Source organism: Trichechus manatus, unplaced genomic scaffold, assembly GCF_000243295.1.
Source record: "Trichechus manatus latirostris isolate Lorelei unplaced genomic scaffold, TriManLat1.0 scaffold00009, whole genome shotgun sequence".
Taxonomy (NCBI): domain Eukaryota; kingdom Metazoa; phylum Chordata; class Mammalia; order Sirenia; family Trichechidae; genus Trichechus; species Trichechus manatus.
In genome coordinates this window covers 2,491,606-2,504,724 of record NW_004443945.1, presented here as the reverse complement: position 1 = coordinate 2,504,724, position 13,119 = coordinate 2,491,606, and the positions used below count along the sequence as shown (strand labels likewise).

The window sequence follows — 13,119 nt, the reverse complement described above, 5'->3', positions numbered from 1 at the left end:
CCACCCCTCCATCTCAGTACCAGGTAACCTTGCTGAGGGAGCCAACTGCTGAATATGTCAGCTGCCTTCTTCATCGTTAACATTCCATACTTTCCCATTAGAAAAGGAGGGAAGCACTCAAAGTGGGGAAGAACATAGATTAACAAGGCTGAAGGCAGCAAAGATAAACTTAAGATTTTTTTCTGTGGTGTTTACTATTTACCCTTGATGGTGGCCAAACAGAAGCAGTACGTTTTTGTCCTATAATGGATGCACAGAAATATGACAAGGTAGAAACACTATGTAGGAAAGAATACATCTTACGGGTCTTATATTAACTCAGGAAGATAATTAAATATATTATTTTAAATAAGCTACACTTCAAGAAGACATTTAGATATATACTTTTAAGATGTGATAATCCACAGAAAGGGCCCCATAAACCAGAGACTTCATCAGCCTGAGACCAGAAGAACTAGATGGTGCCCGGCTACCACCAATGACCACCCTGACAGGGAACACAACAGAGTCCCTGATGGAGCAGGAGAAAGGTGGGGTGCAGCACTCAAATTCTAGTAAGAAGACCAGACTTAATGGTCTGTCTAGACTGGAGGGACCCCAGAAAGCATGGTCCCCGGATTCTCTATCAGCCCAGAAGTAAAACAATTCCTGAGGCCAACTCTTCAGACAGGGATTGGACTGGACAGTGAGACATAAAGTGATACTCGTGAGGAGTGTGCCTCTTAGCTCAGGTAGATACAAGAGACTAAACGGGCAGCTTCTGTCTGGAGGTGAGATGGGAAGGCAAACAGGGTTAGAAGTTGGTTGAATGAACATGGGGAATCGGGTGGAAAGGAGAAGTGCGCTGTTGCAGTATGGGGAGAGCAATTAGGGTCACATAACAATGTATGTGTAAATTTTTGTATGGGAGACTAACTTGAAATGTAAACTTCATTTAAACTAACAATAAAATAAATAAATAAATAAATAGATAAAAAAGATGTAATAACCCTTGCCTTCTGAGGGATGCTAAATGTGGTTGAATGAGTGGTACCAGTACCTGCGGGGAGGAGGGCTCCAGTAGCTTGGACAAGCTGGAGAGAACACTAACTAGAAGGAGGGCTTCTTTGCTGTTGAAGTCTTCCTCTTGGTTGCTAAGTAAATTCAACAAGGACCTCTGAAAAAGGAAAGTGTACACAGAAGCATTAGCAGGAAGAAGAGATTCCTAAGGCAGGGACAGAAAGAATTCAAAGCGCCAAAATTATAAGAGGATAAAATCTGAAAATGCATCTGGACTGAACAGTCATTTCTTAACCTATTTTAGACCAGAAACCTCTCTGAGAACTCTCTTAAAAGAACTATGGGCTCTTGTTCCTACAACTTCGACAAATGCACATTAGGAATGAACCGTGCACCCAGTTTTTGGTGGTTCCCGACTCTCGGGAGCCCTCCTGCCTGCTGCCCTCAGGTTCAGACCACCCCCAACACCCCAGCATTCCCTACACATCTTCCCTGATTTACTCTTCTCACCCCTGAAATACTATACATTTTATTTGTTAACAGTTTCTCCCCTCTACAATGTAAGCTCCGCGAGGCTGGGAATTTTTGTCTCCTTTGTTCTCTGCTCATCTTCAGTACCTACAACAGTCCCTGGCACATAGTAGGAACTTTAAAATTATTTGCTAAATAAACAAATTCTCTATGATAGAGGCTGCTCTTGCTTTACAACTATTGGTTAGATGACAGGCTTCACTGTTTGGTCTTTTAAGCAATCTAACAGACAAAACCAAATTATACTATGGACTCAAAAACAAACTCCTGGCTCTTTCCTTATGTCAGCTTTTTACGTCAATCAGTGATCTTGGAGGCAATGAGTTCTTCAGGTTGAGGTGGCTTAACACAAATCCTTTGAATCCTTCTAAATGCATGATTTTCTATTCTAAGAGCTGTCCTGTTGCTTGGGTGATGACCCAGAAAAAAGATTCCTGCCCTACTTGCTCACCATCTGCCCAGTCTCACTAACTGCCCCTGTAGACAGTTGTGTTGCATGGAGCCTCAGGCAAGAACAGCAGCTTCTGGAGGTGTCTCACCTGAAACTGCCGGATCTGGAATGTTGCTCTTTGTGTGACACTAACTTCTGCCTCTTCTCCCTCATTATCTGTGACATCTAGGAAAGGAAAAGAATGCAGTATTTTTTTTTATGGATTCATGTTTTTTTGGCCTCTTAATAGCTAAAATTTTAGAAAACCAAAATGTCTGGAGGCAGATTTAAATGAATTTGTAAAATTCTGCAATTTCTTAATACTATATTCCATTTTCCTGCCACTATTTGTGGTTAAATGTAATCCAGTAAGGGCTGATTCTGAATCCACTAGATGTCACTCCTTTGCAACATTAGGACTGTTCTCAGGTGTCCCCTGGTAAGTTAACACACAGAACAAAAAGGTTTGGTAAAGAAGGAGAGAAACCCAGATGAAGCCAATTTATCGATACTCAAATACCTACCCAGAGCCCTGAGAAACTGCCAAATCTTGGGCTGATAGAACTGCTGCACGGCATCGAAGATCTTCTGCAAACCCTCCAAGCACAGCAGTGAGATGCTCTTTCCTTTCTCTTTTTTCCCTGACTCTTCCACTGAAGTAGGAATTGAAGTGTATCTCCATAGTAAGACCCTGAAGATAAGTGATTTTATTTTTAAAGTCAGGTTCATTGAGGTACAATTTTTTAAACTGCCCATTCTCCCCTCCCCCCAGCCCCTGGTAACTACTAATTTATTTTTGTTTGTATGCATTTGCCTATTCTAGATACCTCATATAAATGGAATCATACGTTTGTCCTTTTGTGTCTGGCTTATTTCACGTAGCATGTTTTCAAGGGTCATTTATGTCATAGCATGTACCAGACCTTTATTTTGCTTTATGGCTGAATAATATTCCATTGTACACATACACTATTTTGTTTATCCATTCATCTGTTGATGGGACACTTGGGCTGTTTCCATCTTTTGGCTATTGTAAATAATGCTGCTATGAACACTGGTGTATAAGCATCTGTTTCAGTCCCTGCTTTCAAGTATTTTATGGTAATTCCATGTTTCACCTTTTGAGGAACCACCAAACTGTTTTCCACAGCAGCAGTACCATTTTACATTCCCACTAGCAACAGACGAGTGTTCCAATTTCTTCACATCCTCACTAATACTTGTTATTTTCTGATCATAGCTGTCCTAGTGGGTATGAAGTAGTATCTCACTGTGGTTTTGATCTGCATTTCCCTAATGAGTAATGATGTTGAGCATCTTTTCATGTGCTTACTGGCCATTTGTATATAATCTTTGGAGAAATGTCTATTCAAGTCCTTCGATCATTTTTTAAGTGGGCAGTCTTTTTATTGTTGACTTGTAGGAGTTCTTTGTATATTCTGGATATGAAGCTGTTTTCTGATATATGATTTCCAAATATTTTCTCCCATTCTGGAGGTTGTTTTTTCACTTTCTTGATAATGCCCCTTGATGCACAAGTCTTTTTAATATTGATGAACTCCAATTTACCTATTTTTAATTTGACTGCTCATACTTCTGTGTCATATCTAAGACTCTATTACTGAAAATAAGGTCCTAAATCTTTACCCCTATGATTTCTTCTAAGAGTTTTATAGTTTTAGCTTTTATATGTTTGTTTTCTTAATAAGTTTTGATAGTTCTTTATATACTTGGGTTGCCAGTCTTTTATCAGACATGTGTTTTGCAAAAAAAAAAAAAAATTTTTCTCCTCATTTGTGGCTTGTCTTTTCATTTTCCTAAGGGTGTTTTTCAAAGAGCAGAGTTTTAAATATTTTCTTTTATGGATTGTGATTTTGGTGTTATATCTAAAAATATCTTTGTCTAACACAAGATCATAAAAATTTTTCTTATATTCTTCTCTAGAAGTTTTATAGTTTAGGTTTCCCATTTCCATCTATAATCCATTTCAGGTTTTTTTTTGGTATATTGTGCAAGGAATGCTGACAGAGGTTCTTTTTATTGCATATGAAGGTCCAATGGTTCTAAAACCGTTTATTGAAAAGACTTTCCTTTATCCATTGAATTACCTTGGCACCATTTTAAAAAAAAAAAAAACCATATTTGTGTGGGTCTATTTCTGAACTATCTATTCTGTTCCACTGATTTTGCCAATACCACACTGTCTTAAATACAGCAGCAATATAGGAAGGCTTGAAATCAGGAAGTGTGAGCCCTCTTTGTTCTTTTACTTCAAACTTGTTTTAGCTATTCTAGGTCCTTTGCTTTTTCCACATGAATTTTAGACTCAGCTTGTTGATTTCTACAAAAACACCTATTAGAATTTTGATTTGGATTGTGTTGAATCTATGGAATCAATGTGGGAAGAATTCACATCTTGACAATACGGAGTCTTTCAATCAATGAACACTGTGTATCTTTCCATTTATTTGAGTCTCCTTTGATTTCTCTTCATTAATGTTCTGTAGTTTTCATCATATAAATGTTGTACCTGTATGTGAGATTTATCCATAAATAGTTCGTTTTCTGGTGCTATTGTAAATTAAGCTGTTTTTAAATTTCTAACTATTCACTGCTAGTATGTAAATAAAAATACAACTGATTTTTAAAAAATATTAACATTGTATCTTGCAACCTTGCTAAAGTTACTTAATAGATCTAGTAGCATTTTTTTTTCATAGTCATACTGCCTGTGAATAAATACAGTTTTATTCTGTTACGGGTGATGGAAAAATTTGGAAACGGATATGGTGCTGGTTGAACGTGAGAAACATAATTTAATGTCACAGAAGTGCACATGTGAAGACTGTTGAAATGGCATGTTTTGTTACATACACAAAAAAAGAGTTTTCTTTCTTTCCAATATGAATGTCTTTTCTTTTTCCTCCCTTACTGCACTGGCTAGGACTTCCACTATGATGCTGAATAGGAATGGTGGGAGCACGGGAGTGGGGGGAAAAGCATTATTTCATAATTAAGTATGGGGTTAACTGTAGGTTTTTTGTAGATTTCCTTTATTGGATTGAGAAGGGTCTCTTTTATTCCTGGTTTGATAAGAGTTTTTATCATGAATGTACATTAAATTCTGATTTTCTGCATCTACTGAAATGATCATATAGTTTCTCTCTGATATTATGAATTACACTAACAAGTTTTGAGCCAACCTTGCATTCCTAGGAAAAAATCCCACCTAATTATGATATACTATCCTTTTCATAAATTTTCTGACTAAATTTGCTAGTATTAAAAAAACAAAAACAAAAACAAAAACAAAGTTAGGCTGGGGCCTGCTCACTCCCTTACTCCCTGAACACATGAGCCTGCAAGAGAGGCAGTGGGGGACCTTGCTTAGATACAATCATCCTTGCACCAGGTTCTGGATTTCAGTGTCAGCCACTAACACAGCTGCTAATAATAAAATGGCATTTTTTATTCATAAAAAAAAAAAAAAATTTTTTTTTTTTTTGCTAGTATTTTTTGTTTCTATGTTCATGAGGAAAATTGGCGTGTAGTTTTCTTATAATGTCTCTGTCTAGGTTTGATATTAGGGTAACAGTGGCCTCATAAAATGAGTTGGGACGTGTTCCCTCTTCTACTTTCTGGAAGAATTTGCGTAGAACTGGGATTACTTCTTCCTTGAATGTTTGGTAGAATTCACCAGTGAAGACACCTAGGTCTAGAGTTTCCTTTGAGGGAAAATTTGAACCATGAACTCAATTTCTTTAATCAGGTTACCTATTTCTTCTCGAGTGAGCTTTTAAGAAATTGTATCATTCAAGAAATGTCCATTTATCAAATTTACTGGCATAAAGTTGTTCATAATAGTTCATTATCAATTTTTAAATGTCTTTAAGATGAGAAGTGATGTCCCTGCTCCCTCATTCTTGATATTTGTAATTTATGTCTTCTCTTTGTCATGATCAGTCTGGCTAAGATTTATTAAATTTATTGATCTTCTCAAAGATCAGCTTTTGGTCTCATTCATTTTCTCTACTGTTTTCCTATTTTCAATGATTTCTGCTTTTTCTTTACTATTTACTTCCTTTTGCTTACTTTAATTTGCTCTCTTTTTCTAATTTCTTAAGGTCTGGCAGCTTAGATAATTGATTTGAGGTCTTTGCTTTTCATTATAATCAGTGAAAACTATAAATTTCTATTTTTTCTTTTTCTATCTAAACACTGCTTTAGCTGGACTGTATATATTTTGTTTTCATTTTTGTTCTGTTCAAGATATTTTCCAATTTATCCTGCGACTTTCTTTTTGACCTATGGGTTACTGAGAAGCATACTGTTTAATTTCCAAATATTTGGGTATTGTCTCGATATCTTTGTTATTGCTTTCTTCTTAAATTCTGTTATGGTGAGAAAACATACTGATTTCTATTCTTTTAAGTTTATTGGCTTTGTTTTACAGCCCAGAATATGGTCATCTTGGTGAATGTACCATGTGTACTTGAAAAGAATTATCTATTTTGAAACTGGTTTTTGGTGGAGTGTTCTAAAAATGCCAATTAAGTCAAGCGGGATGATAGTGTTGTTCAGGTCTTCTGTCTCTTTCCTTATTTTCTAACTACTAGCTCTACTGATAAGGAGCCCTGGTGGTGCAATGGTTACCATATTTTTACACAAATAACTTGAGTATTATTTTCTTTTTGCCAATGCCGCCCCTCCCCTTCAACTATTCTCGTAAGCACAGTATGCTAATTTTTTTTACAACATGTAAAAAATACTAGCACAGCACGCATAAGAAAATAAATTGCTGAGGGGGGTACAGTTGGCAAAAAAACATAACACATGCATTATTTGCGTAAAAATATGGTTCTTTGCATAAAAATACGGTAAGTGCTCAGCTGCTAAGTGAAAGGTTGGTGGTTCAAACCCACTAGCGGCTCTGCAGGAGAAAAGACCTGGCGATCTGCTCCTGTAAAGATTACAGCTTAGGAGAGCTTATGGGGGCGGTTCTACTCTGTCACAGAGGGTTGCTGAGTCAGAACTGACTCGAGGGCATACAACAAGTTCTGATTACTGAGAGGGGGGTATTGTCTCCAATTAAAATTGTGGATTTGTCTATTTCTCCTTTCAGTTCTATTAGTTTTTGCTTCAAGTATTGTGAAGCTCTGTTGTTAGCGGCATACACATTTAGAATTGTTATGTCTACTTGATGAATCCTTTAATAATTATGTGATATCCTTCTTTATTCCAGGAAAGAGAGTATTTTACATGTAACTAAACAATCCACATCAAAGCAGGACTACAGAAAAGACTCAATATTAGTGACTATACTTTCAGTCTTAGAGCATGACTCAAACTGCCTCCATCTCCAATTTCCTCTCTTGAGGAATCCACAGCAAGCGGAACAGGCTTCTGAATACTGGAGTGGCTTACCTTGTTATGTCACAGAGGTTCTGAAAGACCTTGTCTGGGTTCTGGCCATCAGCACCACTCACATGCCCTGCTTCCTTTAGCTGCTGTACCTTCTGCAGAGCCACGCTCACTGCGTAGCGCATAAATTCATTGCTGGACCTCAGAACAGACAGGCTCTCTTCATGGCTTTGGGTACTATCCCTAGAGAGAAAAAGAGATTTCCCTATTGTTATCGAGATCTGGAGTTAGGCTTTTTAAAAGACTTCAGAATTATTAGCAACCAGCAAACTCTGAATAGCAGTTTCTCTAGCCAGCCCATGCCAGAGTCACTGCCATGGCTGCCCTTTTATAACCTTCCTCCTTGGTGTTACCTCATTTTTTCCTTCTCCACTCTATCCTTTGAGTTTGATAAAAACTAAGTGTCAGTGTTAGTCTTTCTCTAATTTTTTTTTGTTGTTCCTTTTTTTTTCTTTATTGTACTTCAGGTGAAGGCTTACAGAACAAATAGTTTCTCATGAAACAGTAATCACATATTGTTTTATGACACTGATTAACAACCCCAAGTTCCTTTGTTTTTTTAATTCAGCCTTTTTCTTTCTTCCCTTTTTATCCGTTACTGTGTTCATGTAACGTAGGTAGATTTTCTTACAATACCTTGTTGGAATTCATTACTATCTTTTCATTCATCAGTCTATTGTTTCTGATTTTCCCTTTAATAATTTGAGGTACCCTTTAAAATGCCTACCTAGGATTGTCCAGCTTCATTTCAAGAAAATTACAAAACTTCTATTTGGATATGAACCCAAACTAGGTAATAAAAGTGAATCTGGGTAGAAATTCTTTAAGTAATGTATTAGAACCTTACCTGAAAAGAGCAGTGAGAAGATCAGACACAAATTTCATAGACAAAAGACTATCATTTGTTTTGTTGGCCATTTTGGCTTTGCCTTTACTAGCTTTTTCTTTAAGGACGTCAGAGAGGTTCTTGTAACACATAAACAAGCTTAGAACTTCCTCAAACTTATTCTTACTGTGTAAAAGGAAAGAGACCACCAAGGGCAAGCATCAGAATATCGTGGTTTACTTTGATATATAGTAATAAGGACATTACAATGCTTCTTTAGATGTCATATTTTCAACACAACATTATAAACAAGTGGATCTTCATTAACATACCTCCCCGGGCCATACCAATCTACGTAGGTTATTTTTTTTCCCCTCCTTTATTTATACCAGTCAATGCAGAGCACTATCAACCAAAATCTCTACATCAAAATTAGGAGTTCTTGAGTTCAGAGTCTGGGGAATTTTTAATAAAAGCCTTCTGGAGGGTCAACATTCACAGGCCTGTTTGCAATATGCTTTTGTGTTCTCTGGTGGAAAGAACACAGTCTAGTCTCAGACCAGATGACTATCTAACAGAGAATGTCATGGTCTGTTTAGTATATTGCTAGAGTTAAAAAAAAAAAAAAAAATCCCAAACATAAAATGGAATAGTTATCAAACCACAAATGGAAGCATAGCAATACCTTACCTGAAATTACTTATGGAAAAATTATATTCTATTAAAATTTCACAAACTCCCATCACAAGAAGAGCACAGAAATTATTTCTGATGCCAATATCAGTAGTCTGAGAAAAATCTGATGATTTATCCTAAAAGACACGAGGCAAAAATTAATAAGCTACTAAAAACTTCTACTATTCAATGTAGCTGAGGACCTAGCAATTACCAATTCAAAGTCTTCTAGCTCACTCTTAATCACTCTATTAGTGATAGATTCCAGCATATCATCTAGTTCTTGGTAGAATCCTTCTTCTTCCTCTTCCTCTTCTTCCTGCTGTAGGGGCATCACTCTACTCTTATACCAGGCCAAACAGTGCTGAATACAACATAGCAGATGAGCCTGTAGAAGAAAACAATGAAATGTTCTCAGGTGTTAAGGGATAACCTATGAAGCTGTACATAACCAGCAAACTCTCGTCTATAAAGCTAAAGTAAGCTATTCATTAGCATCACAAACTAACTCAATCTGAATGGAATAAAACTGGGAAAAATTAACTGAACTAACAGAGGCATTGTTTTCTGAACCTTTCCCAAAGGAAGGAGGCTTACAAGTAGCGTGTTGACACCTCAGACTGCAACATCAGATGTGTTCTCTCTGGTCTGGTACAAACAACCCTGGAGCCAGATTGTGGAGGTAAATCCTCTCTAGTTCCTGTGAGTCTCAGAGGCTACTCTAAAGATAGGGGTTTATGTCAAGGGGATTCTGGGAGAGCAGCACAATGTCTTAGATCTAGGCCAAGGACATGTCATGGCACAGAAGGCACACATGAAGGCAGGATATGACCACTGAAAGGCTTCCCACTTCCCTTGTCATGAGTTCTAAGTCATTTGAGGTGGGCAGTTTCAGTTTTTATCTTCTCCTCCCTGTTGTCTCTTTCTGAGGTTAGATGAGAAAAGAAAACACCTGTGCTATCTCCTCTGAAGGTTCAGCAGAGTGCCGATACTAGCTCAGCCTGAATCATATACTCCCTCCAGACTGATGAAGCAGGTTCCCTGGGTTCACCTGCTCCTAGGTGACATCACTCCCTCCTTCTAAAGCATACTTATTTAGTATATATAAATGAAATGATGTTCTTTTGGGGAAGTGGTGGACGCTTTGATTTCTTGAAGTGCTGATGTGGAGATATCTTACCCATAGACCCAAGGTGGTGATAGGCCTGGAAAGATAAGCAGGGAAGATTTAAGAGCAAAAATTCACAGGGAATACCAGAAAGACAGCTTCATAGGGAAAAGGTATCTCTTCCTGAAGATCAACCCTATCCTTAACAGTAAAAATAATGGTTATAGCAGGTCAAAGAGTCTCACCAGTGGTTCTTGTAGAAAGGTTTGATCTCCCTGGGTCACAATACAAGCTTCTAGTTTCAGAGGAGGCAGCAGATCAGGTTTTGGTTCATAGAACTGTTTTAACTGTGGATCATAAAGACAAAAGACACCATGGCTCATGAATGCTTTTCATGGATCTTACATGTTTGAGAATTACCTTAGGCCATGGAAGCTCACAGTATGTTAAAAAGAGGAAAAGATCTTAAAAATGTTCTGGTTCCGTTCATTAATTTTATAGAGGAGAAAACTGAGGCCAAGCGAAGTTAATTAGTTGCCTAGGTTACTCAGTAAATTAGTGGAAGGCCACTATAGAACCCAGCTTTCCTACTTTCAATCCATTGCTCTTGACATGAAGCTTTTCATGTTAGTACCCAGCATTACAGTACACTGGTTAACCTTGGGCTCTTGAGTCAAAAAGACCTGAGTTCAGATCCCAGCTCTGCCACTTATTAACTGTGCAACCTTGGGCAAATTAAATTACTTAACTTCTCAAAGCCTTAAAATATAAATCTGAAAAATGGAGATAACAGTGATTATTTCACAGGGTTTCTGTGAGGATGAAATGGGATCATTCACATAAGTGCTTCATTACACTACAATACAATGCTTGGCCCTCAGTAAGTGCTCAGCGTTAGCTATTGCTGTTATTATTACTAGTGATAATAGCATCTTCAAATATAAAAAAGATTCAAATACCATATAATGGGATATTATTCAGCCATAAAAAAAGAATGAAGTTCTGATATATGCTACAACATGGATGAACCTTAAAAGCATATGGTACGAGACAGAAGTCGGTCAGAAAAAAACCACATATTGTATGATTCCATTTATATGAAATGTTATAAATAGTCAAATAAATAGAGACAGAAAGTAGAACAGTGGTTGCTTAGGGCTGGGTGGGGGTCCAGGGCAGAGGAGGGATTAGGGCGTGATAGCTAAATGGTATGGGTTTCTTTGAAGTGATAAAATGTTCTAAAATTCATTGTGGTGATAACTGCATAATTCTGTGAATATACTAAAAACCAGTGAGTTGTACACTTTAAGTGGATGAATTGCAACATGTGAATTATATCTCAATAAAGCTGTTACCAAAAAAAAATTCAAATAAATGCTTAATGAATAAATGTTGAGTATAAAAGGTCTTATTTACACCAGATGTTCTACATCTGAATTCTTCTAATTCTGATGGTCCTTTGAAATATTTCACAATTTAAAAACATTATTTTAAAACTGAAAAATACAGAAAATAACATAACAGATAACATGGGTATCTGTTACCTAGATTTAACAAATGTCAATAATTTGCTATATTTGCTTCAGATCTCTCTCTTTCTCTTTTTTCTTTCGGAAATAAAACGTAACAGATATAGCTTCTGATAGCCCTTCTACAAATCGTTCTTCAAAGTATCCTTTTGACTTAGGATGTAGACTGTTAACTCAGAGGTGACTGTTAGATGATGGCAATATGGCAGACAGATAAGTGGTGATCAAAAATAAAACCACCGCAGGCATGTTCACAATGTACCACCGTACAAGTTGGGAATTATTATTTTATATTTTGAAAAGTCTGCAGAAGGTCAGTTGCCTGTCAATGCCTCATTATCTGTTTTCCCTTTATCCATAAAAATCTATTTTACCTGTGAGAGCAGGGTCTGCATTATTGAATTAACCAGCTGAGAGTTCCTTCGAAGGACATCATAGAACCCCTAAGAGGAATCAAATAGAAAACAAATAAGCTCTTTAATAGAGATATTAGTGATTTGGACAATCATAACTTTAAAATAACACTATATTTCTTTACCCTATTTTCAGTTCTCTGAAAAAAACAGGGACCGTAAGTGCTAGTAGGAGAAACGATTTAGAAAGTTTAGGTTATCTGCTTAAGCTAAAAAGAGATCTCAGAGATCTCTGATCACTGAGAACAAGATTAACCATCTAACCATAATCCTCACAATTTTTAAGCAACTGGTCACTTTTGGCTTTGGAGTATTTTGCCCCTTCACAGTTAAGAATGTCCTAGGCCCCTATTCTTTTCTCTCATCCTATGTCAGCAGCCTTTTCTTTTAGGATATTTCCACATAGTTTCCGGTGATTCAAAAAGTGCATCTTTTCCTATGCAGCCTAGTATGAATGGCCATATTTCCATCCATCTGAAATCTCCCAGTCTTAGTTAAAGACTAGGTCAAAATCCTGGGGAGAACTTTCTTTTTGAAATCCAGAAAAGATATTGTACAGCTCATCTGTGAGAAAAAGCAAATGAGTACATTCAAATATTTCAAGTTAAAATAAAACATGTAAGCTGTTTCTTCAACTCTTCTTTATAATTCCCTACCTTAAATAACTCTGGCTAACCATTACTATTTACTGGTCCTAACTGCATCAAATAAAGAGTGTTTCTACTGCACTTTATAATCAGAAAAAACAATTATTAAAAGAAAAAGGATTATACCCCTTCCACTCTGCTGACTTACCTCATAAAGCATGATTCGGACATCAGCCTGCTGGCCTAAGCACCTCCTCAAACTATCGATAATCTCAAGGCAAAACGTTTCATTGGCAACAGAATTGTAACGGCTATGAACATCCACGTGGACCTGAAACAAAGAAAGGCTGGTTCATGTCTACTTTACCAAAGTAGTTTCCATTAAGGAGGTAACATGAGCCTATGTTCTTGATCAAAGAAATCTAGATTTAGCTTTTCCCATATGCCAACCCCAGGATTGAGGCAGACATTATAATCATCACCATGCTGTGATAAGTGTCACTCTTACTCTGCTTTGGAATTAAAGAATCTGCAAGCACTTTAACAAAATTAATTCTTCCTAAATGTCAGCTGCCTAGGAAGGCACATATAGTATTTCAT

General features: G+C 37.0%; 1 protein-coding gene across 1 annotated transcript in view; it reads right to left on the bottom strand.

Annotated features, from left to right (window-relative positions):
- FANCI (FA complementation group I) overlaps window positions 1-13,119 on the bottom strand; it is an 80,223-nt gene that overhangs the window by 13,337 nt on the left and 53,767 nt on the right. The window contains 10 exon segments of the mRNA XM_004370622.2: window positions 1,040-1,156; window positions 2,070-2,146; window positions 2,485-2,651; window positions 7,385-7,564; window positions 8,229-8,393; window positions 8,898-9,019; window positions 9,097-9,270; window positions 10,236-10,337; window positions 11,894-11,962; window positions 12,728-12,850. Coding sequence (XP_004370679.1) covers window positions 1,040-1,156; window positions 2,070-2,146; window positions 2,485-2,651; window positions 7,385-7,564; window positions 8,229-8,393; window positions 8,898-9,019; window positions 9,097-9,270; window positions 10,236-10,337; window positions 11,894-11,962; window positions 12,728-12,850 — 1,296 coding nt within the window.